The sequence below is a fragment of the Danio aesculapii genome, chromosome 9 (assembly GCF_903798145.1).
Source record: "Danio aesculapii chromosome 9, fDanAes4.1, whole genome shotgun sequence".
NCBI lineage: Eukaryota > Metazoa > Chordata > Actinopteri > Cypriniformes > Danionidae > Danio > Danio aesculapii.
In genome coordinates this window covers 39,772,006-39,799,143 of record NC_079443.1, presented here as the reverse complement: position 1 = coordinate 39,799,143, position 27,138 = coordinate 39,772,006, and the positions used below count along the sequence as shown (strand labels likewise).

The window sequence follows — 27,138 nt, the reverse complement described above, 5'->3', positions numbered from 1 at the left end:
AATAACCATCCACAGAGGAAATACTAATGAGTTAGGAAAGCAGTCTCTGATATTTAAGATTACAAATACAGCACATCTCACAAGATCACACATTAGATCAAATAAAATGGACACCTGGCAGCAGGTCAAGTCCATCCTCTCATGCACCACTAACCATCCACACGAACACATATCACTGAGGGTTTATGAGAGATCCTCAGACAATACTACAGTATCTTCATCTGAAATGGAAACCTTAAATTAAATAAATTAGATAACAAAAAGGCAGCACTGCATTTTATGATTATTACTGTAGTTCAAACACCGGTAATACCTTGTGGCAATATTTGCTACATTTCACACGAATGCTGCATCCAGTAATATTGTGTTTCAAACTCCGACCAGTTTTTACACAGGTTTAGTTCTCCAGCGTAAATCTATCAATGTTTCTCTGATAGAAAAAACATTTTAAAATCACTACAATGTTTTAAGCATAGGTTTCAAACTGGATTCCTGGAGGGCCGCAGCTCTGCACAGTTTTGCTCCAACCCTAATCAAACACAGCTGATGCAACTAATCAAGGTGTTCAACACTACTAGAGAATATTAAGCCGGTGTGAGATGGAGGTGGTTGGAGCTAAACTATGCAGAGCTGCGGCCCTCCAGGAATTGAGTTTGAGACCATTGTTTTAAAAGGATAATTTACCCATATCCGCTTGATAAGGGTGGCGTCACGCTAACCGCCTTTTGGGTCCAAGTGCCTTATCAAACTGTATGGGAAGGCTTATCAAATGGAATTGATAAATGTTTACAAAGCGATGTATTACTTCAATTGCCACAATCCACCACGAAAAACCATGATCACCATATATGTGTGTATATATATATATATATATATATATATATATATATATATATATATATATATATATATATATATATATATATATATATATATATATATATATCCATGGCTAATATCAGATGGCCAGAAAGTGATTATTTTTTTATAAACTGTTCAAATTTTGGTGTCTGAGATGCAGCAAGTCCAGAGACTGTCGTGTACACCATGATTTTAGAAAAAAATTCATTTTAATGTGCAATATGACTAGAGCCAGACAGGATCTGCGGATATTTTTTTCTATTTCTGTGTAAAATATTGTAAAAAATCTGCAGATTTATGCGGAATGATTTTAGCCGTATTGTAACTAAAAACTTCATACATGAAATAAAAAATAATACATTTTTAACTTTTCTTTAATGTTTGCAATGCAAATCCTATAAGATCCATTTATTTGGCAAACAAAGCAACTCTCTCATATAAGATATCTACCATATATCTACTAAAAGACAGAAAATATTACTTTACAAACTGTACTTTAAGTAAATCATATGAACATTTTCATATTAGTCAATAATATTACTGAATTTAATTTAAAAACGGAATAAATATAAATTTACACAGAACTAAATAAATAGACTCAAGGATGGGCTGAAAATCTGCAGATTTCTACATGTGCAGATTCTGTGTGGGCCTAGAAATGACAAAAAAAATGGTCTTAAACGAACATTTTCTCAATTCAAATGAGTAGCGGCTTGGACCCGGAAACAGTATTTCATACGTCACCGATACATCAACTTAACAGGCGGATCATATCATCATACATTCACTCTCTAGTTGTTCAACAAATAGATGTTCTGAAGAATGTTCACACTGCTCTTTTCCATATAATACAAATAAATCAGGACCTGACTTCAACGGTTCAAAACATCCTAATAAACTGATTCTGAAATCATTTTACAGCAAAGAGCTGAACATTTTGTAACAAACAACTCCTAACAAAGGTTTACTATAGCAGGGGTGCCTAAACTCGGTCCTGGAGGGCCGGTGGCCAGCATAGTTTAGCTCTAACCTGCCTCAACACACCTGCCTGGAAGTTTCTAGTGTGCCTAGATTAGGGGTGTCCAACTCTGTTCCTGGAGATCTACCTTCCTGCAGATTTCAATTGCAACTCGTATCAAACACACCTGCCTGTAATTATCCAGTGCTATTGAGGTCCTAATTAATTGGTTCAGGTGTGTTTGATCAGGGTTAGATCTGAACTTTGTAGTAAAGCTGTGGTCACACTAGAGTTTGAGCTTGCGGAATTTTGTAGTATGGCGCTGCGAAAAGGGGCAGGATTAAACATTTAAAAAGCAAGCGATTGGTCCATATTTAAATTTTTCATGTTTTGATCCTTGATTGGTCTCCCGCAGTCAAGTGATGCGATTTCGCAGGTCAAAGCTTACCAAGCTTGAACTTGCCAACACAGCGAATTGTGAAACTTGTCGCACGAGATCGTGTTTCCGGTCTGACGCATTTGCGTGTGTATGAATGGAAGTCTACGGAGAAAAAGTGCAGTGTGACCGCAGCTTTAGGTAGATCTCCAGGAACAGGATTGAGCACCCATGGCCTATATACAGCTTGGTTAACTGATTCAGGTGTCTAATTGGGAAACTAAAACCTGCAGGACACCAGCCCTCCAGGATTGAGTTTGAGCACCCCTGTACTAGAGTAAATAATGACAGAATTGAAATCTGGGGGGAAATTATCCCTTCAGCTTTTGATGCACATACTCAAACAAGCATCCAGATACCTCATCCTTCCCAAAACCCTAACACAGTACAAACCAGCTGGGTAAATCATTCCAAGTATAAATATGAAACATGTATGGCTTTCTCCATTTGAAATAATATCTGCGTGAGAAGTTCATAGTGCAAACTTTCATAATATAAAAGTTAGATTGTAGCTCAGGCATCTCGTGTTGTTATTCTTCCTCCGTCTAGTCTAAATTCGCTGACTTGCGCTTAATAATAAGCGCTTTGTGGAGAGCGGAGAACATCAGTTCATCAGCTCCATACTAAAATCTTTTTGTGGCACTTTGTCCGAATGCTAAATTGACCCCGACAGGGCTCTGCGGCTTTCATCCAGTCTCGCAGATAATGGCCTTTTCCTGCCAGCTCATTTTCACATTCAAAGGCCTTTAGTGGTCAGAATCCAGCTACAGGATCTGCAACAAGCCAAAAGAGCTTACACGCAGCATCAAGATTGCATGCCTGCTGGGTAAAGCTGTCAAAAGTAGTCTCTTCGGCGTGAATCGTCGCTTAAGAAGGAAGGGTTCCACTGAGCTGGGTAGATACAGGAATGCCTGGAACCAGGAAGGCCCGAGAACGGATACAGACCATTACGCTCCAGGTCGGAGTTTCTCAGTGCAGGCTAAAAGAGAAAACAGCAGTGACAAATTAGTGAATTATTTGGAAAATCCACTAGGATGTGAAAGGTCATGTGAAGTAGGCTGTTGTTGCTGGTTTTATTCATGTTTAGTAGAACTGTCAATTTTAGTGCATTAATGTAATTATTTATCAAAAATGCATCAAAAATGCATCAAATTTGTATTTAACTATCCACCCCAGACCTGAGCAAGATATCTTACATTTCATTCAATTGATTATTGATGAAAGTATATAGAATGCAAAACAAATGGTAACAAAACATCAGCAATAAATGGTCTATAAATGCATCTAAATACCAATTTAGTTGCACCTTTTGTAAAAACAAAACATGGCAATTGTAGCCTAAAGATAGTTTGTTCCATATTGAATCTAAACATTTCTTTCTAAACCTATTTATTGTAAATGTTTTGTCTACAGGATGCTTTTCATATTTAACACAAAATAACTTTTTAGGGGTCATTTCATTTAAATGTTTAGATTAGAATTCAATTCATATTGATTAGATCTACTAAATCAGAACATTATGTGTTAAATTAGATTACAATCAGTGGTGGAAAGAGTAGGGAAAAATCATACTCAAGTAAAAGTACCATTACTTGCCTAAAAATGTAGTGCAAGTAGAGTAAAAGTATCTGTTGTGAATATTACCCAAAGTATGAGTAAAAAGTAGACCTTTTAAAAGTATTTAAGAGTAGTGAGTATTATGCTGTAAAAATGTGTGTAAACGCATTTAGTTATTGCCCAGCAGGCACACAACATCATAAGACGTTAATATTAGGTTAGATTTAGGTTGTGACGTCTGGCGGTGACCAAAATTCAATGTCGAGCCAGCTTCTAAGGACAAAGTTATTTTTATGTCCAATAACAACATCAAATGAGGTTGATATTTGGTTAATTTTAGGTTGTGTTAGAAAGTGACCCAAATCCAACGTCTTAAACCAACATCATATTGACGTCAAATACTGACATTTATTCGTCAGGTATGGCAACCAAAATCCAACATGACGTCATAGTAGTAACGACACAACGTCAAGCTGTAACATCATTAGACATTGATAATTAGTTGATATCAGGTTGGATGTTGGACAATGACGTCAGCCTGATATTGGGTTCTGATATAAACTTGATGTTCATTTCCAAACAAGATGCAACATCCCCACGACATCGGGGTTTAACGTATATCACACATATATACACGTGTATATATATATATATATATATATATATATATATATATATATATATATATATATATATATATATATATATATATATATATAAATAAAAGGTGATGATGAGTTTTCTATTTTCTAATATGTAACATTTATGTCTATGCATTTATTGTATATTGAAATTGTTCAGATTGTTGTCGTCTACACGTTGTGTACTAGCTGGAATTTACATTGTAGCAGTGAGATGTTTGTTTTGTAACACATTAAAAGTAAAGGCATTTACCATATTTCTAGTTAGGAGTACTTTATGCATTTATGTTATCACCCACTAGCACATGCAATATATGTCCTGAATATATCAGTGAAATCTCAAACTACTAGATCATTATATAGACTATTTCAGTGATGTTAACAAAAACAATGGTCCCAACGTATTTCCTGTTATACATTTTTAATTTCTATAGCTTACGAGAATCCAAGAAGAGCCACATATTGATAAATAAGATTATGATATCTGTTTTAACATTAAGTTATAATTGAACTGCCTCTTGTTACAGTTATGAAATAGTTTGATAACAAACAGGAAATGTTTATGGGCCAATGACATGACCACATTAAAATGGTCTATAGCTTGTGATGTGTAAGTGCATATAATCACATACCGAGTAATAAATGTCAGTCATTTGCAGGAGGTTTTTTGTACTGCCGTTCTCCTGCATCTCAATAGTCTCTCTGCCCCACTCCATGGACACGCGATTGCTCTTAGGAAACTCTGCATAGGGCGACATCTGAAGCTCTCCGCTTTTGAAGATGATCTTGTTGATGTCGTTTTTGTCCTTTCTGAGGATGCAGCGAAAAATGCTTTTGAGACATTTTTGTAAATGTAAAATATGGAGGTTGTGTATTATTCATTGTGATCTTACTTGCAGCAGGTGACAATAAGAGCAATGACCACAATCAACAGAAGAGCTCCTCCAGCAGGCGAGACCACCACGGCTATCAGCTTATAGACTATTAGACACAATCAAGATTATTATTATAGTGGCGCAAATTTAGCTTAATTTTCAATCTTTTAAAGCGTTTATATAAAAAAGTACCAATAAGATTAAAATCTTACAATTATTGCAGTTGAAACCTCCAAATCCAAACATGCATCTGAAAAAGGTCATGTTTTTTTGTTAGTTTTTTTTTGCTGTAAAATACACGTACAAAACAAATACACAACCAATAAAAGATTTGACATAATTCATGAAATTTATTTACAATAATTCACTCACTCACTCACTCACTATCTTTTGGCTTAGTCCCTGATTTATCAATTAAAAATCATCAATTTATTTACAATGATTTCAAAACTCAATTGATTTAACCAGAATGTGCTGTGCCCTTTATTTCAAAGTGATTATTTCATGCAATTAATATCAAGCAAGCAAAACACGCACAAATTGGCCATTCATTTAGGTTGATGTGAAACGAGAAATACATGAGCACGTTGTAGAATGCATCACGTGTCTAAATTTCTACATTTCAACAAATTTGTTTAGGCTTGATGTGTATAGTAAAAGCCACTATTATTTTTGGCTGTTTTATTCTCATATATATTTCCCTTCCTTTTTCTGTTCTGAATAATGGTAAATATAAAGGACTTGTAGTAAATAATAAAGTAATACATATGTAACATAGGTCAGCTACAAAGTGGCTAAAGACCATGGCCAGCTAGCAAAGTCCTATGCAGGTAAACCTCACCTCTGACCTCAAAAGGTGCTCTAGCGACAGATGCTAGAGGCCATGATCTTTAGCCTCCTTGTTACAGCAACTAACTCCCATGCAAAGAATCACCGGTTTAATCCCAGCTCAGTGTGGGTTGGGTACAGTAGGACCGGTGAGTTACACTTAGGGGCTCGTCCGGGATGGGAGTGAGGTTTAGGGAGGTGAGTATAACGGAGGCCAACTAGCGAAGTGCTGTGCAGGTAAACCTCACTCCTCTGACCTCTAAATGTACTGTAATGACAGAGGCTAGAGGCCATGGTCTTTAGACTCCATGTTAGAGCAACCGACTTTCATACAAAGAATCGCCGGTTCGATCCCAGCTCAGACCAGGTTGGGTGCAGTAGGACCGGTGGGTTGCATAAATATGAAAATGCCCCATTCATTTGCTCATTCATTGTGTAGTGAGGGGAATGGATATACAACTTGAAAAAAATACAAAATGGAACTTGTACACTATTGCAAATGCAATTTATCTCAGTTTTCCTTGTAAGCAATGCAATGGGCTATTTGGACAGCTAGTGTTTTTCAGCCACCGATAAACTTCCGGTGAAATGTTTATGTGACTATTCTCAATGTCATGACTTTCTTTTACAGCACTGATGTTGTAATGCAATTAAAAACACAATCAGTTAAATAGACTTAAGCATTCATTTTGTTGTTCAAGAGTAAAACAAGACCATTTGAATGTAAACGCCATCAGGAGCAGTCAGGCAGCCAAGATCATTGATTTGTAAAGAAATCACATTCTTCACTTAAACATGTGGATTTGGAATAGCATGACAGTTCACCGAAAGCGTTTGGGCTGGCTGACTGAAAATAAAAAGCTTGTGTGTATATAGACAATACTGAGGGATGTAAACAAAAACAATGGTCCCAAATTATTTCCTGCTTCACATTTTTAATTTTCATAGCTTCTGAGAATCCAAAAAGAGCCACATATTGATAAATATTGTTATGATATCTGTTTTAACAAGTTATGACTGAAATAGTTTGAGAACAAGCAGGAAATGCTCATGGGTCAAAGACATGACCACACTGAAATGGTCTATACCCCATTTTGACCCAGTTTGTGATGCAGTCATGTCTGACTCATTTTCTACAAAATATCTTACTGCCAAACATCTGAGTGGCTGTTTACGGTTATTTAACTAAAATGCATTATTACGCATTGATAAACAAGATACTTACTCGACACATTTGCCATTAACAAGCTTGAGTCCATCTCCACAGTCTAAAACAAAATAACAATAGGCATTTATTTAAACATAAGCATTACTCACACTATTGTATCAAGCAAAACAAAAGTGTATATCGTACCTCTGCAGGTCATGTCTTCGGGGTTCCTTTTAAAGTACCCAGGAAGGCACTGACAGTTAGGAATCCCACTAATATCTGAGCAATCTGAGTACTGCACATCACACTTGGTCTTCTGGGCCATGCACAGGCTCTCCACTAAACAGAAAAAAGTGCTTCAGAACAAATGGCTTCCAGGAGATAAACAGAGCTTCTTGAAACATTATTATAGAGGCCATATGAAAGACAGTGTTATCCGTGTGTTCGTCATGACTGGTGCTATCATATCTGTGGAGTGGAAAAGTGGAGTGGTGGATATGAACAGAGGTACAGGATTTGAGATAAGTGCGTACCGTGATAGGAGAGCTGGTGCTGAAGTTTAATGGGACAGTGTGAGTAAGTCCGGCTGCAGTTGTTGAGGGACATCTGGATACTGTTAAAGACATCCGCGCTGGTCACATTGGAGGAGAGCAAAAACATGCTCACCACTGGGATTTGCACACCTTGTCCATCTCTGCACAAGAGATGATTGAAGGATGTACATTCAAGTACAAGCGAGGACATTGAAAAAAAGCAATGAATTCAACGCATAAATGAAAATAAGAATATCTGTTTATGATTGTATCAGTTTGGAAATAACTCTACCTATAGTGATTTTTTTTATTTCATCTATTATGCTTTTAAAAGTAAAATTAATTATATGTTATCAAATTATAATATAATGCTTACAGTGTATAGTGTTTGTACGCTACAGCTCAAGCAAATTTATTCAGTAAGATCTCTGTATTCAGTATACACACACACCCACACACTACACTGCGATAGATAGACAGACAGACAGACAGACAGACAGACAGACAGACAGACAGACAGAACAAACAATAGAACGATCAAACGAATGATCGAGCCAATGAATGAATGAACGAACGATATAGACAGAAAGATAGAACAAACAATATAATGATAGAACAGACGATAGATAGAATAATAGACAGAAGGATAGAACAACTGATAGATCAAACAAACGAACGATAGACAGAACGACAGAACAAATAATATAATGATAGAACAATTGAACGAATGATCAAGGGAATAAATGAAATAATGAACGAACTAACAAACACACATGCACAAATGAACAAACGATGGATAGATAGATCGATAGAAAGAATGATAGAACAAACAATATAACGATAGATAGAATGATAGAACAAATAATATAACTTTAGAACAATCGAACGAATGATCAAGGGAATGAATGAAAAAATTAACGGATGAACACATAAGAACAAACGAATGAACTATAGAAAGAACGATGGAACAAACAATATAATGATAGAACAAATGAACGAATGATCGATAGAAAGAATGATAGAACAAACAATATTATGTTAGGACAAACCATAGGATGATCGAACGAATGATTAATAGATAGAAAGAACGAACGAACGAACGATAGCTAGACGGAATGATAGAACAAATAACATGACGATAGAACAATCGAAGGAATGATCGAAGAAATGAATGAAATAATGAACGAACGAACCCACACACACACAAACGAACGATTGATAGATAGATTATTAGATAGAAAAAATGATAGAACAAACAATACAATGATAGGACAAATGAATGATAAATAAAAAGCACGATAGAGCAAACAATATAACGATAGAACAAACGATAGACAGAATCAACGAACCATAGATAGACAGAAAGAACGATGGAACAAACAATATAACAAACGATAGATAAAACGATAAAGTGATCAAACGAACGAACGATAGATGGAAAGGATGATAGAACAAACAATATAACGATAAAAAATGATAGATAGAAGGATAGAACAAATGATAGATCGAACGAAGAGAGACAGATAGACAGACAGACAGACAGACAGATAGATAGATAGATGAAACTCACCTTTTACCCAGAGTAGAGCGTCTATGACCATGGAAGATGGAGAGAGAAGCATTGAGCTGAAAAACCAATACACAAATGTATCAAATTAACCCAAACTCCATCAATTCATCATGTTCAACCCATTTCCATAATGGTTGTTATATAGCATTAGCTGAGCTTCTAATGCCAGATACAGCATATTGTTACGTACCAGCTGTTGGATCTCTCTTTGCAGCTCATGCAGACCTGAATTTCTAAGATGAAGAGAGTTGTTGACGGTAAAAGTGCCCAAAAACGTCTTGACTGCAGGGTAAAGCCAAAGCACATAGAGTTATTATATGTGTGCTAGCTACTCTAGATATTATTTTATTCTCAAATACTGACCACGTACCTTGTGTACAACTGCGGCCATCCTCCAGATCAAAGCCCAGGTCACATTCACAGCTGAAAGAACCACCTGTGTTGACACACACTGAACCCTGAGGACACGGACTGTTCACACACTCGTCCACATCTAGAGAAATACACAGAGACCAATTAATTCGTTTTAATCCCATACACTGATGTAAACAAAACAAGTGTGAATATTGTGACATGTTGTAACGTGTGGACAAATGATTTCTTCTTACCTTCAGTGCAGGACGGTCCTGTCCATGCAGAGAGACACTGACAGTAGTAACTTCCTTCAGCTGATCTAACACAATGACCTCCATTTGCACAGGTTTTAGGTCCACATACACGGCCTACAGAGAAAAGGTGTTGTTGTAATTGTATACAAGTTATTTGAAAGAGCTAATAAAGTCACAAACAATGTATGAAATCATTAAAAAATGTAAACATATTTAATTGATTTTTTACTTTTTCTAAAGTGAGAGGTGCTTGTATGTGCAAAATTATTGCAATGTAATTTTGATTACTACGCTCAAAAAAAGTCGGTTATCAACTTTTTGTCACTACTTTCTTCTCTATAACATTAAAGAATGACAGAAGGGATGAAATTTGATTATTTGTGAAAAATTTTAAAAGCACATCCTTTCTCAATTAACATTATAATTAATGTTTGTTAAACTTCGTGCACATTTAAATTTGAGCCAATATTATAGATTTTAAATAGTTCTTTTCTAATTTTACTTTCAGGTTGCCTTTGACTTCATACTCATACAAGGTATTGACTTCTAACGCTCATACAAGGTATTGGGCTCTATATTAATGATCTAGGCACAAAGTCTAAAGCCTGTTTCACACCGCAAGCTTAAGCAGCGCGTTAGCAGAGCGTGTTTTTTCGGCATCCATGTTAACAGATTACAGCTTTCATACCGCACCCAGAAGCAGCGCATCAGCGTAAGGTGTGAGCGTCGCTGAAGCAGCAGTGCCGCGATAGTTTCGGCACTGGGTCTATTTTTGCCGCGCTGCTCACGCTCAATTAAAGTGACAGCGCATTGATAATGACCAAAACACATTGAATGACAGTAAAAAGTAGCAATTTTACCCAATAAATACTTCAATATTTGTCCTCATTTGTAAGTCGCTTTGGATAAAAGCGTCTGCTAAATAACTAAATGTAAATGTCTAAATGCAATAATATCCACTGAATTATATTTAGTCAATCAAATGAACTTAAACGATTAAAAACGGCAACAAATATTCATTTAGGCCTGAACTACAAAACCAAATGTAAAACAACTTTAGTATCAGTTTTGCTTAAGTTGCACGCTAGTGTTGCAGGAGAGGGGGAATAGAAATAGAAGTGGCCGCTTTAAGACTGCTATTTACGAGAGTTGTAGTCCATAGCGAAGTGTATTGTGGGTAGTGTAGTTTCAAGTTATTCCACCCGGGAGCTGTATGCACTGTGACAACATGAAAATAAGTAAAAGAAGTGCATGCATTGACTACTTTTGTCCGTCTCATCCTTTGCACGAGCCTGAATTAATGAGGTGTTACTCTGCCACTGGACATCGCTGAAGCGGAGAAAGTAACACTAGCTTGATCATGTATAAATATCATTATAACTATATTGTATAAATATTATTAAATCTATAAGCCAACAACATCCTGACAATCAAAAATGACATGATATCACAGGTGATTGTCTTCTGAGTGAACCAGACATGAATGACACCCCTCATAGAGCTTGAGGAGCATACAGTACTGTATGATCTATATAATTTGTAAAATAAAAACTTGCAGGTTAAGGAAACGGCATAGGAGGAAGTTGCCGCGGGCCTGGGTGCAGATAAAAAGGTATTAAAAAGTGTATTTGTATATAAGAAGAGATAGGTAACTAGATAAAATAGACAGGGATAGATTGATCTCTGCAGCAGCTGCCGAAGAGCTGCGCGCTGCAGAAGCAGTCGTGTGAAAGGCAAACGCATGCATGCTGCTTCTGCTCTCTATATGCGCCACGTGCGCGCTGCTCACGCACTGCTTTCGCTTGCGGTGTGAAACAGGCATAAAGCACATGGCGCAAACTCATTAAGAGTGTGTCCGAATCCACTTTTGCTATTTTAAGAATGGAAAAATATGGTTTGTGCCCCGGCGCATGGTCTAAAATGGCTGTGCTTATTCACTTAATGAATTATAGGTGTGTTTTGAGCATTACGTGCATTAAACCAATCAGAGTTTCATCTCTCATTCCCTTTAAGAGTCAGTTACGATTGCTATTTAAATGGCAGACATTGTAAGAAGAAAAACTGAACGCTTCACTGCAGCGCAAGGATAAAGAATGATTTTTGTAATATTTTAATCCTTTAATTTTTTTAATATGTAAAGATAGTTGTGTATTGCTGTACATCCTGTGTGTATTCAGCAATGTGTATGCGTTTGGACCTGCATAGGCGCATAACTAACACTCTCTGCGCTGGACTTTAGACCAGCTTTTAGTTGGTCAATGGCGTGGTCTAATTCAGTTTCTCAAAATTGCAACGCACCAACAATGCATCTTAACACACCTCCTTTTCAGACCGGCAATCCCATAAGTCCACAAAGTGGTGCAAACGGATTTGCTATTTAAACAACGTGGCAAAAAACGTGAAAATTAGGGTGGCGTTGGTCTGAAAATACCAACACGTCTTGCGCATTATTGTGCCGGGTGTATGATAGGGCCCAATCATTTAAAAAATTTACTTTTTAAATATAATATCAAATTTTAAAATGCATATATCTTTTAATTCAGTGCATTATGATGATGTAAGCCTTAATTCAGTTGTAGCATTTAATTTTATTCAATTGTCACTTAATTTCAATAGATTTTACACCAAACGTCAGAAAATGTATCTAATAAGCTGATTGTGAGCTGAATTTTATTCTTACCAATGTTATTTTTTTGTAATAATCTATGCAAACTGTGGTAAATTCTTTTCATTCATCCTTAATTAATTAATTTGAATTGGAAATTTATGATATGTCATTATTACCTAACATCCAAATGTCATTACAGTCTCCTTTGATCAACTCAAAGCATCCTTGGCATATTTGCATAAAAACCATTTCTTTTTCAAAAGCTAAAATCGTATTGACCCCAAAGTTTTGAATCAATTTAATAATGTCCATTTATCGGTTACAAGCCTTACAAGCATCATTAATAACACCAACAAAAATAAATCATAATTTGCATGCTGCTTTTGCACATCCCTGCTTAAATCCCAAAAGCTGAACATACCTGGTGATGCTGATGTCCTAAGAGGCATCTGTGTGGTTGCGCTTCCTGTCTCTGTAGTGCTTTTATCAGTGTGATGTCCAGTGGTCACTACCACAGTTGTTCTACCCGGGCTGCTCTTGCTAAAAGGCGTTGTTGCACGTCCATGGTGCGATGTAGTGTTCCCCGGTGTGGCTGTGCTGGTTTCCAAGTGCAATGTGGTGACGTCAAAAGAATCCAATGTACTTGAAGCCTGTGGTCCACTGGTAGTCGAGGTAGGCACATGATGGGCTGTGGAAGGTGTCGTTCGCAGTACCTGAATGATATCTGTGGTAACAATTGTAGTGTGTTGTGTTTGGGTTTGCGAGGTGGTGTGGTGTGGTTGGAGTTGTCGGGTGGTGACAGAAGGAGCTGTGGTAGTTAAAGTGGTGGTAGAACTGTAAACTGTAGACGTCTCATCGGTGACTTCATCTGTAGTCTGTGGCCTATGAGTTGATGTTGGCACCACTTGTGTGTTGGTTTGGTCATCGGTTTTAGGGATGGTAGGCGATTGGCCGGCAGAGAACTTGGAAAGCGAGTCATCAGTAGTGGTGGCTACATCTTCAAGCACTGGGGGTGCAGGAGTAACATCATGAAGGGTCGTCTCGTCTACTATGTGAGTTGGAGACCCTTCAGTTTCTTCATGGGCGGTAGAGCTTACTGATCCAGTCGAAAACTCAGTGGAACCACCAGTATGTGTGGAATAAGTAAATGTGGAATTATGGCTCTCTCTGGATGTGCTAGTGACGTTGTGTTCGCTAGAAGTAAAAGGCAGGATTGAGGAGGCAGAATCACTGCTGGTTTGTGTATAAGACGTCTCGCTGCTCACCGATGTGGCATCTGTTTCCTCTACATCCCTACTGGTCACTGTGAGAGGCGGTGTTGAATTTGGACTGTCATTATTAGTCACCTCCTTAACGGTCTGACCTGTGACACTAGGTTGTCCCGTCTGTGACTCAGTGCCTTGGGATAACGTTGACCGCTCAGTCTCCAGAGTTGCACTGGTGGCATTGCGGTCTTCAAAAGTGGGTTGCGTCTGTTCAGACACTGTAGACTCAGCTTTTTCAGTTTCGTCATTGACTTGCGTGGCTCCTGATGTCCTCTCTTCCCATGTGGACGTTTGAGACACTGCATCAGAGATGCTTGAGTTCTGGGTATACGCAGAGGTGCTGTTGGAGGTCACTGAGAGCAGTGTGCGTTCTCCAACTCGGTTGGTTGTGGAAATGTAGGTGCTATCAGTGTGGGAGACAGAGTCTGTGGTGTCTATCAGACCAGTTACATCTCGCACTGTTCGGGCCTCTTTTATTGGATGGTTGCTGGTAATGCTGTGAGATGCTGATGATGGACTCTCCCAATGGGCGGTTGCATTATGAGTAAACTCAGTGTCAGATTGAAGTTCTGTTGTCTCATCTGAGGTCATACTTGTCTTCCAATCCGCTGCATTTGTAGAGGTTTGTAAAGATTTTGGTGAATGTCCTGGATTGGATAATTAAAGAAGAACGAGTTAGAAATTATGTACTTTAAAACAGTCAAAATGTAAATAATACAGAAATTGAGGATGGGGGATTTTAGATGGCCACAAGGGTGCGCTTCATATAGAGTGAGTCTTGGGAAACCTCATGAACCATGTGAGATGTTTTCAGAAGTGACTGCGGATGTAATGATTTTGGGTGGAGAACAATTGGCAGCCAAGCTCGTCTAACCTAACAAAAGCTTGAGCCCTAAAAATGGAGGGGATCTGACCCATAGGGACCTGTTGTTTCCTTCCTTCAGCTGACCTAGCACAGTCCATATCACAGAGTTGTCGCTGCCTGCATGGAGTTCAAACACAGGCAAAATTATAATCAACAGGACCGCTGACTGGATAGGGAGGAATACTGGATATGTGTGTTCAATCATTTTTGACAAGTCTATTGAAACAAACGGAGTAAAATTACCTTCATGGTCAACAATTTATCCTTGGATACTTTGATGTGATTTAATAAAAATGCTTAAAACATATTTGTTTTTCTAAGTAGGAACCTTCAAACATGGCTATAAAATACAATTAGCACATACAAATATCATAATTCTAGTTTAAAGAAAAGTCATACTATTCTCAATGAGCTTTTGTGAAATTACGATTCCCATAATATTTAAACCGATGAAGACTGTGATGAATTTGAAGTTGATCTCAGAGTGGAAGCCATCATATGTTTTTGGGTCATGTCACGGTCCAAACATTGGCTCACTGACTGATAATGTCTCTTTCAGATTGGATTACAGGAATCTGTCAACAGAAGATCATTTAGCTTGCATTACTTATGGGATGTTTACTTGGCTCTAACTAATGGGGATGGAGAAAGATCTAAAATCAAGTAAATAAGTACACTGTAAAACCCAATAAGTTAAGGTAACCCAAACCATTTGAGAAAACCTATTGCAACAAACCTTTAAGTTCAAAAACGAATCCTAATGAGTACTGTGAACTTAATCTATTTGAGTAAATGAAGCAATTTGAGCACAGTAAAACCCGATAAATAAAGAGAACTCAAACCAACTGAGTACTGTAAAACCCAATAAGTTAAGGCAACTCATAACATTTGAGTTTAAGAAAAAAACTAATCTATATGAGTACTGTGAACTTAATCCATTTGAGTAAATGAAGCAATTTGAGCACAGTAAAACCCAATAAATAAAGAGAACTCAAACCAACTGAGTACTGTAAAACCCAATAAGTTAAGGCAACTCAAGCTGCTTGAGGAAACCGATTGCTACAAACCATTTGAGTTAAAAAACTAATCTATATGAGTACTGTGAACTTATTCCATTTAAGTTGAAGTAATGAGGTATTTAATTAACTCATTACCTTCAACTCTGAGTTCAAAACTCTTTTCAAATGAGTAGAATTAACTTTCAGTCAATTTTGAGTTAACTACACTCATTTCATTTGATAAAGTTGACTTTTGGGTTTTATAGTGTATGATCTGGACAATAGTAGATGAGATAAAGAAAAGTAGTGAAATGCAGTGTTTTCAGGGACTAACCCAGAGAAGACTTACGCAACTTAAGAGAAAGATTGTGCTCAATCACAGTTGCAGACGAAATGAAAATACATATTTCACAACACAAATTTTACACTCAACTCATTTATCACATCGTTTCAACGCTTCAGAAGAATTTAGCTCTTCTTTATTTTTGAGTTTATTAGTGAAAGTAAAGCTAGAATAATGTGTATCGGCTTTAATCCCAATAAAAGCTGAATCCCATAGCACATGAATGATTATAAATTTAAGCAAACAGTAAATTATCTGATGTCATTAATGGGATATAAGGCTATAACACTGGGAAATCCATAGGGGTTTTACAGGCTACTTCTGAAACCAATACCTAAAGTTGTGTGACTGATGGCCAGTACAATGCTTACACATAATGAAATACTCAGTAATAACACTTTACAAAAAGGTCGGTAACACTTTATTTTGATGGTCCCTCTTGCACATTTTGTTGACTAAAATTTGCATTGCAACTACATGCCAATTACTTCTCATTTGAGTATTAGTAGACTGCTTAACATCTGCTGATACTGCTCCTTTAACAGATATTTAACTGACTATCAGTAACTTTGCAAGTACATGTCAACTTACACTAACCCCAACCTAACAGTCTACTTATAATCTATTAAGAATTAGTGGGCATGTAGATGAAATGTAACTTAAATTCAAACAAATGCGTTAAAGGGACTATCAAAATAAAGTGATACAAAAAGGTTTTGTTTGTTAACATTAAGAAGGCATAAGCTAACATGAACTAATAACTTTTTACAGTGTTTAGGAGACTTTGATATTGTTTATAAAATGCTTATTAGTTCACAGTGCCTAAAATGGTGTAAACAGATTATAAATGTAAAATCTGTTAATAAATATTAAGATGCTTAAGTATTTTTCATGTTGAAAAATGTACAGTAGTTAACTAATGTTAAACGAAACCTTCCTATAAAGTGTCACCTGCTGAATTATGTTGTTTATACTCAATTCTCTATAAAACAAATAAAAGCCAAGTGTATATAAGAACTAGATACACTTCTGTTTATTTAATCCTAAAATTGATGCCAAAATGTCAACATAAAAAGTGACATAAAACGCAAAATCTCCTAATTAAATCACAAAACTAAAACAAAAACAAACCACTAACACGAACTTGCAGACTGACAAAAGCTCTCTGGCTCAAGAAAGTGGAACAGTTTATGAACGAGGATGGTCATGAGCCAAGGAGGTCATTCATTAAGAGATGCTCTTCCAAAAACCGAGTAAACTAACCGTAAGAAATCTCATTAGTTTGCAAATTTCATACTTGACAATATGCTGCAGTGCATATATTATGTGCACTGTGTATATTTGAAGCTATACACATTAATAACAACATAATAACAGTAATGCATTAATTGATGCAAAATCGGTTTATTAAAATAGTAAATAGAAGACATCAAATGCTATTCTTGCATCTTCCAGTCTTTATCACATGATAAACACGTACATTTCGGTGTTCATCACATGAGAATCTCCTGACTGGAGGTGGCATCTTTGTAATCTTTTAATGTTTGAACACATTGCTTCTTGCAAACTGCAAAACTGATTTTTTTTAATCACATCTACTTTATACTATGCAGACTGAGGCTGTTGTAGGACCTAGTGGACTGTTATCTATTTAAGCGAGCACTTTCGGGCATCAGTCAGGGGGTATGGAAGTCTTACCCTCTCGGGCTGCAGTGATGGACACACTGGCGGGAATCTCCGTCATCTCTCCCAGTCCGCTCGATAGATCCACGGCTGTGGCAGTGGCCTCTCTCCCCGGCCAGGAAGAGGTTTGTTTTAAACCACTTATTCGGCTATAAAAAGTTTCTGTACTCAATGGATTATCGGTGTCCGAGTCTGTGGAGAAAGTTTCCGATATTATAGTATTTAGGACAAGCAGAGCGGCCGTGAAAAGCACACGGCGAGCGCACGTTTCCATCATAAAGGCGACCGGGCGGGCTTCCTAATAAATAAAACGCCAAACTGATCCGGGTCACCATCGGAAAGTGGGTCCCTTTTAACAGTTTCCCATTAGTAAATTCCTTGGGATTGATTTAAAGTTGGTGAAGAAGTCTTGGAAGGGTTTTATTTCAGGCAGCGAGAGTGAGAAACCGGAGCGGCGGGTGACTCCTCCCCTCGGGCAGGCGATAGCGGTTTCCACCCCATTCCTCTGGATGAACGCACTCATTAATGTGTGCTGCTCAATCCGCTTCAGACAGATATAGAAGACGGTCATATGATGGAACAGGTGGAAATCTGATACTGATATAAACGGTTTTGTTTGTGGTTTATAACTCTGCATTATCGGAAATGGACAAAATCACTAAAATCCTTATGTTATTTTAGAAAGTACCACATTCACTGCAGTGTAGAAACTGTAAACTCTTTTTGAGGTAACACTTCATTTTGATGGTCCATTTGAGTATTAGTAGACTGTCTGCTTAATATCTGCTGATACTGCTCCTTCAACAGACATTTTACTGACTATAAGAAACTTTACAAGTACATGTCATCTTACATTAACCCCAACCCCAAACCTAACAGTCTACTTATAATCTAATGAGGATTAGTTGGCATGCAGATGCAATATAACTTAAATTCAACAAACGGACCATCAAAATAAAATGTGACCCTTTTTGATTGATCTAAAGATCTTTTATGATTCCCTGACTTTAATACAGAGTAAATCTAAGGCTCTTCAGACATATCAACTGGTGGGAAAAAAACTTGATTAAGATGCTTGAGTTAAATGTGTATGCTATTGTAGATATAACTTTGCATTCCCCTGTTCAAATCAATAAAAAAGTGGAAATCTGCATTAACAGAATTTGCTTCACATTTTAAAAAGTGAAAAGAAAAAAATCAGAGAAACACATGGTTGTTCACACCGACTGCTGAGTATTATTTATAAGAGAAGCAGCAATTTCCTGCAACATTAGTGGCAGTGAGAATTATGATGCCTTAAAACACCATGTCCACACGGTTAAAGGGACAGTTCACCTAAAAATAAAAATTTACTCCATTTATTACTAACCCACAAGTTGTTTTAAACCTTTACGAGTTACTTCCTTCTGTTGAACACAATGGAAGATATTTCTAAGAAAGCTGAAAACCTGGCTTTAACCATTGACATCCAAACAATACTATTAAGATCAACTGTGACAGGTTTTCAGCTTTATTCTAATTATCTTCCTTTGTGCTCAAAAGAAAGAAACTCTGACAAGTTTGGAAACAAGTGAAGGGTGAGTAAATGATGACAGAATGTTTGTGTAGTCATCCTGTGCATTTGTTACAGAATCTGCTATTTGCAAGTAATATCACGGTGATCCATGATTGGATTGTAGTGAGGAAAAAATGTGAAAAGATTTTTGCGAGCAAATGATAAAAACATTCTATTTAGAGATGCAATTTGAATGCCATAGACTTGCATGTAGTTTCACATAGATTGTGTAAAATCATTCATTCATTTTCTTTCGGCTTAGTCTCTATTTCAGCGGTCGCCTTAGCGAACTATTCCAGCATATGTTTTACGCAGCAGATGCCCTTCCAGCCGCAACCCAGTACTGGGAAATACCCATACACTAATCCACACACACACGCACACACACTACGGCCAATTTAGTTTATTTAATTCACCCTATAGAGCATGTCTTTGGACTGTGGGAGAAACCGGAGAACCTGGAGGAAACCCACGCCAACACGGGGAGAACATGCTAACTCCACACAGAAATGCCACCTGGCCCAGCTGGGACTTGAACCGGGATCTTCTTGCTGTGAGGCGGCAATGCTAACCACTGATCAAGCCACTAATTGTGAAAATTCATCTGAAGAATCCCACATGGATTTCTTTGAAAGTTGCTTTCAAAAATAATTTGGCCCAAAAATTGTTGGGGACTTTCCAGCCTATATGAACACGACACTTCTGGGCATCACTGTATTATCAGGTCAAGAAAAAAAGAAAAGTGCAAATTTCATTTAGTAATATACCTCTGCAATTCTCATGGTGTAAATGAAACAAAGCACACAATGCTGTTCGTTGATTTTCTTTATAAATATTCTTCCCACACAACGGCACACTGAACACAAATGCATGATTTGATTGCACATTCCCGAAACATTTTTCTTCAGATTTTCCAGGAAAATAAAACTCAGTCCAAGTACTTGACAATTGCAGTAAATAAAAATACAGTACTTGCTCAATTCAGTGATCAGTCAAGATTATTATGTCCCATGTGTCCATGGTTTCAGTCCAGCTGGTCATCAGGGCACAGCTGCTTCATACTCAGTTGGACTGAGGATGGACCATCTTGTCTGTGGTGGTGATAAAGGAGGAGTGATGGTACCGATCACGGAGGGCAAAGTCTGCATTTTCCTCTGTCAGCTGCCGGGTCTCCATGCCAACAGCTGACAAAGACGGTGTCACCACAATCTGGTCCTGAAGGGCCCCATTTTGCCTAAGAAGAGAGGCCACTGATTGGTGACGTGAGGTTCAGTTTTTTGTGTCCAATATACTATACTTAATATACTATATACATTCCCAAATTTCTGTTTAAGGAGAGAAAAAAACGTTTCAACACATTTCTAAACATAATATTTTTAAAAGTAGATTTCTAATAACTGATGAATATTTGACTAGATATTTTTCAAGATACTTGTATTTAGCTTATAGTGCAATTTAAAGGCTTAACTAGGTTAAGGTTAACTAGGCAAGTTAAGGTAATTAGACAAGTCATTGTATAACAGTGGTTTGTTCTGTAGACAATTGAAAAAAATATTGCTTAAAGGGGCTAATAATACTGACCATAAAATGTGTTTTTTAATTAATTTATTTTTTTATTCAAAACTGCTTTTATTCCAGTCAAAATAAACCAAATAAGTTTTTATCCAGAAGAAAAAAACTAATAGGAAATACTGTGCTTTGCTCAGCTCAAATACTTTCCTTGCTCTGTTAAATTTCACTTGAGAAACATTTGAAAAAGAATAATATACAGTGTATATACAGAGTGCTCAGCATAATTAAGTGAATTATTATTTTATCCATTTCTCTGTGAATATAGGCAGTGTATTTTGGTGCATTTAAACAAAACAGATTCATCAAACAGATATATTTATTAAAATAATATTTAAGTCACCAAACATATTTAGAAATTGAAAGATAACACAATTAAATTCAAGCAAAATATTGAAAAAAAAAATACAATCTATAAAATTTACAAAATTTTTCAATTTTTTCCCTCTTTTTTAATTAAATTTGTATTTAATATTTTTCTATAACATTTCAATGTGGGTGTACTAGTTTTTAGACCACTATTATAAGTTACTTTGTTAGATAAGCTCCAGATTTGGCTTCAGTACTGACTAATCTAATGTATATGCACAAATATAATATTGTATAGCTTCATATTAAACATATGAATTTAAAAGATAGATTTGTGAGGGGTGTACTTGTATATGCTGAGCACTGTAGATCTAAAGGGGGATGTAATGAAACATTTGGGACTGGAGAAAATCAGATTCTTCCTAAAAATGAAGACAAATTCTAAAAGTCTGGCAACCTTTCATAGATTATTTTAAATATATAAATTCTACAGAAAATAGTTGAATTGAAGAGGATTGGACTAATTTAGATTAAAACTGAAGGTCAGTATTTTGTTTTTGTTTTTATTTATTCTGTTTTGTATTTATTTTTATTATTTATTTTCTTTTTGTATTTTTTATATTGTACTTATCTATTATTATTTTACATCTGTATGTATTGTTTGTATATTGTACGTTGGACCAAATATGTAAGTTGTTGTGTTTGAATGTTAAAAAAACATAACTACTGCACACAAGGGATAATAATTTTGCCCTCAACTGTATATATATGATTTGCTGTCTTTGATTTAGGAACTCTCCTAATGAGCCAAGCAAAGGATAGTTTCAATAATCATAAAAAGTTCAACAGAGCAAAAAGACAACAGCTCTGAATTTATCTTGTAACACCTACACTCAATCTGAGCTACAGGCGGCCCTACCACAGATGGCCAAAAAAAATATGATCACTGACCATATGATGTATATCACAAACAAATTAGCGTGGCTGGATCTTTGCAACTACTTGAAAAACTTGCTGAATTTGAAAGGATAGTTCACATAAAATGTATTCATACTCAAGTGGTTCGCAACTTATGTGAATTTCATTTTTTTCAGCTAAACAAAAAACAAGATATTCTAAAGAATATTGGAAAAAGTAGCCATTGACATCCAGAGTAGGCACAAACTTTCCAACTTTCATCAGAGTATCTCGCTTTGTGTTCGACAGAGCAAGTGGAGGAAGAGCAAATGACAATTTCCATTTTTAGATGAAGTATCCCATTAAGACCCGTCACAAATATTCGTCTATTATTTGCTAACAGGTGCATGTTGGAATAATAGATGGACACTGCTATACACTGAAAGCTATGTGTGTCATTTTGGTTAAATCTTACAAAATACTCAATATTTTACACAATATGCAACAGACTTATATATTGTCAGATACAAAGACAGTACTGAATCATTTATGACCAGTTTATATTATTATTGGACAAATTTTTGTTTGTTTTATGTCATTTCTGTGTTATATAGTGTATTGAGCAAACATTTACTAAAATATCATGACCAAAACATTGCTCAGTTGGTCTTTTACTGTGCCGGCAGGTGCTCCATGACCACACAGTTAAAATAAACATTTGAAACAAAGACTTCATCCTGAAAATCAAGTGCCTACACGATCGAATACGATCTAATACCATACCTCCCCAAATTATGCAGTGATGTCTTGAGCCACTTGAAGAAGCTGAAGTGAGATGCAGCACCTGTGGCAAGAGAAGTTATTTTAAACCATATCAGAGTCAGCCTAATGTTAAAAAAATCTCTTTTTTGACTAATTTAAATGATTGAAATTATTTTCTTGATATCAAAATGTCCCAAACACATGCAAAACAAAGAAAGGAAAATGCATTTTAAGCATCTTATTAGTAGGCTCACACGGAATCTGCGCACACAAAAAAAAAATCAGCAGATTTCCGCAAATTTTTATCCCATCGAGTCTATTTATTTACTTGTGTAAATGTGTGTGCAAATTTACTTTTTTTCGTTTTTTTACTTAATTTCAGTAATAATATTGACTAATATGAAAAAGTTCATTAGATTTTTTTACAATACGGTTTGTAAAGTGATGTTTTCTGTCTTTTAGGAGAAATATTACATGAGAGACTTGCTTTGTTTACCAAATAAGTGGATCAAAATGGATTTGCATTGTAAACGTTAAATAACAGTTAAAATTTATTATTTTTAATATATTAAGTTACTAATATTAATTACGATACTCCCAAAATCATTCCGCATAAAATCCACAGATTATCTACAAAATTCTGCACAGAAATAGCAAAAAAACTGATTCTGTGTGGCCCTACTTATTAGTCATGCAAGTATATATACTACTATTTAACATAAGCAGTACTCTTAAGGGTTTGTTCATTTTTTTCCCAGGGCACATGTAGTTTATTATGAACTTTTCAGATTTTTCTAATATTTTTCAAGTAAGTAAGTTAAGTTACCTGTTGGCAAACCTGGGCTTGTTGTTCCAATGTAGATAAAGAGGATAAGGGCAGCTGAAATGTTAATCAAGGCGTACATCCACTGGATAATGAACATGATCATAAAAGAGCACAATGCCTGAAGAAGGACCAAAAGCATAATTAGAAGATTTGATTTAATAATTACATATTTTAATTGTTTGGTTTTTTTTTTTGCATTAGGCATAATAAGACAAATTTGAGCAAACTTACACCAATTAACGAAACCCAGGGGTTGCAAAATCTGGCATAAACTGAATTTTGAATTGATCTGATTTCGGATTCTTCGAGATTTGTTTCTGAACCTGTGAATAAAAGGCTAAATAGTGAAATACCACTGTGATCACTCTATTGAGGAGTTATGTAATGTTTCCTTAATAATTACATACCGTTCCTGTCTATCTTCTCTTTTGGGAGGTGTTCAAGTTCATCCGCGCCAGAATTAGGCAAGGACAGTTTCCTCTGGTCTCCTGTTTTCGGGTCAGACTCAATCAGTCCTATCTGGCCACTGGTATCATCATCCAATCCAGCAGTTTGTTCCAGCTCTCTCTCATCTTTTCCTTTATCTAATGGTCCGTTGCTGTTCAAGTCCAACCCAAAACTATTTATCAGCATTTCTTTAGCTGGAATCTTTGTCTTCCTGCCTCTGGCTTTAGAGGCAGAACTGGCTCTCTGTTCTTCTGTGCTGGGCAATGGAAATATCTGGTCCATGTCCTTGGTGAACTGCAGCAGTGTCCCATTCACAGGGTCACTGATGGCTCCACCGCTGCCATAACGGGGGTGAGTGCTGGACACCAGTGATTTTCTGGAGCTCGACCTGCTGATCAGCTTCTTCCTTTGCTGGACTTGCAGCTCGTAGGTTTTCACCACACAGAAATAGCAATAATCAATGACGCTGTAGGTTAACATGAAGTTAATGGTGACGATGGGAGCCAGGACATTGACCTGGCCAATGAAGATGAAGGCCATGGTGATCAAGCTGGTCAGACAGATGGCAGCCACAGGTGTCTTATTGGGCCCTCGCTAGGAGATGGGGAGAGGAAAATATGGCTGTGTTAATGTGCACTGCCTACACTGTTAAAAAAAAATTAATTTACGGTTGTGAATTGCATTATGGGACATTGATTTCTGCTCTGTCAACATTTGATGTTGAAAATTCACGGTTTAACAAAGTGACTTTTATTGACATTTTACTAGTTTGAAATAATAAAATGTATTAGAAATATATAGAGAAATAACACTAGAAAAATATGTACTGGCAGTTTATTACAAGGCTTTTGTACTGAAATACACAACACCAACGCAGACAATACATCACGTTAAACTGTTAACATCATTTATAAGTCACTTTTTTTAAACTTTTCAAGGTTAAAAGTTACTGGAAGAAAGATCAAGATCCCATAATGCAATTCAAAAGCAGAAATAAAAGGAGAAAATTAAAAACACGAATCACAAAATATGGAAAATGCTTCATTACAGGTATTTTAACAGTATTGTTTTATTAAAATGCATAGGAACCTAAACTGATCTTAATAAAAGTCCCTTATTCTATAATCTTTGTCTCAATGCAGAGTGCATGAGAGGTAGTACCCATTCAAATTTCAAATAAAAATATTACAGTTAAATTTCAAATAAAAATATTACAATATTACAACTTTTTTGTTGTAGAAAGTTGGTCAAAATAACAAATGTTTTCATTTATTGTGTTTGAAAATCAGGGTTATTCCACCAAATATTGATTTGAACACTAAAAATGTAAATAAACATGTCTAAAAACAGCACTTTTGAAAAATGCCCTAAATGTCAGCATTTATATATTAAATTTGAAAGAAATGTCATCAATAGTTTACATATTCAGTTATTCTAGTATTAATTGGAAAGCAAAAACAAATGTTGTACAGTACTTAGGTCTACTTTATTAAAACGCCACATTTCATTTTTTGAAGTTGTAATAACTATTTTTATCTAACAAAGATCAGCTACTGAACATGTACAATCATCAATGATCAAAACAGTCTCCTTATCTTAAAGATGATAAACCATGAACATCTTTGTGTTTATGTTAATCATTACTTAATAAACTAAGTTATTGATGTTTATAAACGTATAACACTTTTACTTAAGTCAGTTTAATATAATTTAGGTTGAAATGCCTAAATAACTGAAAAGTTATTTTGATTCAACCAGTCATTTTTTAGTGTACACTTGTCAGCTGCACATCTATGATGTGAATCTCCCATTCCACCACATGCCAAAGGTGCTCGATTGGATTGAGTTCTGGTGACTGTGGAGGCCATTTGAGTACAGTGAACTCATTGTCATGTTCAAGTAACCAGTCTGAGATGATTCGCACTTTATGACATAGAGCCATCAGAAGATGGGTACACTGTGGTCATAAAAGGATAGACCTGGTCAGCGACAACACTCAGGTAGGCTGTTGCGTTGACACGATGCTCTGTTGGTACTAATGGGCCCAGAGTGTGCCAAGAAAATATCCCCCACACCATTACACTACCACCACCAGCCTGAACCATTAATACAAGGCAGGATGGATCCATGCTTTCATGTTGTTGACGCCAAATTGTGTCCCTACCATCCAAACGTTGCAGCAAAAATTGAGACTCATCAGCCCAGGCAACATTTTTCCAATTTTCAATTGTCCAATCTTGGTGAGCCTCAGTGAATTGTAGTCTCGGTTTCCTATTCTTAGCTGAAAGGAGTGGCAACCTTTGTGGTCTTCTGCTTCTGTAGCCCATCCGCATCAAGGTTCGAAGTGTTGTGCGTTCAGAGATGCTCTTCTGCATACCTCTGTTGTAATGAGTGGTTATTTGAGTTACTGTTGCCTTATTATCAGCTGGAACCAGTCTGGCCATTCTCCTCTGACCTCTAGCATCAACAAGGCAGTTGCGCCCAAAGAACTGCCACTCACTGGATATTTTCTCTCTTTTTGACCATTCTCTGTAAACTCTAGAGATGGTTGTGTGTGAAAATCCCAGTAGATCAGCAGTTTCTGAAATACTCAGACCAGCCTGGTCTATATATATATATATATATATATATATATATATATATATATATATATATATATATATATATATATATATATATATATATATGTATAAAATATATGTATAAAAAGGATGGTTTGAACAAAAAAATAAAAATAATTTCTCAACATGTAGCTTGAAATTTTATTTTTCTAACAGAGATGGTGATAGTGAGGCAAAAGTTCTATCCTGCAGCTTTCATTTAAAGTTTTGATGCATTTTCTTTCACATTATGAGTTTGGCTCGTATACTCTCATATCTTTCACACTCTTTAGGTTATGTAATAAGTGAGTGGAAGCCTCCAATTAAAACATCCCAAATAAAAAAAAACCTCTCGTCACCTTAGACCAGTCATTACTTAGATCCCATAAGTCTC

The 27,138-nt window shown here is 36.3% G+C and overlaps 2 protein-coding genes across 4 annotated transcripts in view; both read right to left on the bottom strand.

The window, feature by feature from the left end:
* Nucleotides 1–952: 952 nt before the first annotated feature.
* heg1 (heart development protein with EGF-like domains 1) lies at nt 953–18,250 on the bottom strand. The gene is made up of 13 exons (XM_056465690.1): nt 17,795–18,250; nt 13,047–14,537; nt 10,018–10,131; nt 9,780–9,902; nt 9,600–9,691; nt 9,410–9,465; nt 7,840–8,000; nt 7,511–7,645; nt 7,382–7,424; nt 5,541–5,578; nt 5,347–5,434; nt 5,086–5,263; nt 953–3,234 (listed from the first exon to the last, which is right to left on the bottom strand). The coding sequence occupies exons 1-13, from the start codon at nt 18,054–18,056 to the stop codon at nt 3,091–3,093; spliced, it is 2,925 nt and encodes a 974-aa protein (XP_056321665.1). The 5' UTR covers nt 18,057–18,250; the 3' UTR covers nt 953–3,090.
* Nucleotides 18,251–20,146: 1,896 nt separating this feature from the next.
* The window catches only part of slc12a8 (solute carrier family 12 member 8), a 39,971-nt gene continuing 32,979 nt past the window's right edge, over nt 20,147–27,138 (bottom strand). For all 3 annotated transcript variants that reach the window (XM_056465882.1, XM_056465883.1, XM_056465884.1), the window contains 5 exons: nt 24,105–24,738; nt 23,929–24,020; nt 23,698–23,815; nt 22,893–22,953; nt 20,147–20,568 (listed from right to left, as the gene is read on the bottom strand). In XM_056465882.1, coding sequence (XP_056321857.1) covers nt 20,397–20,568; nt 22,893–22,953; nt 23,698–23,815; nt 23,929–24,020; nt 24,105–24,738 — 1,077 coding nt within the window. In that variant the 3' untranslated portion in view covers nt 20,147–20,396. The remainder of the gene's footprint in view (nt 20,569–22,892; nt 22,954–23,697; nt 23,816–23,928; nt 24,021–24,104; nt 24,739–27,138) is intronic.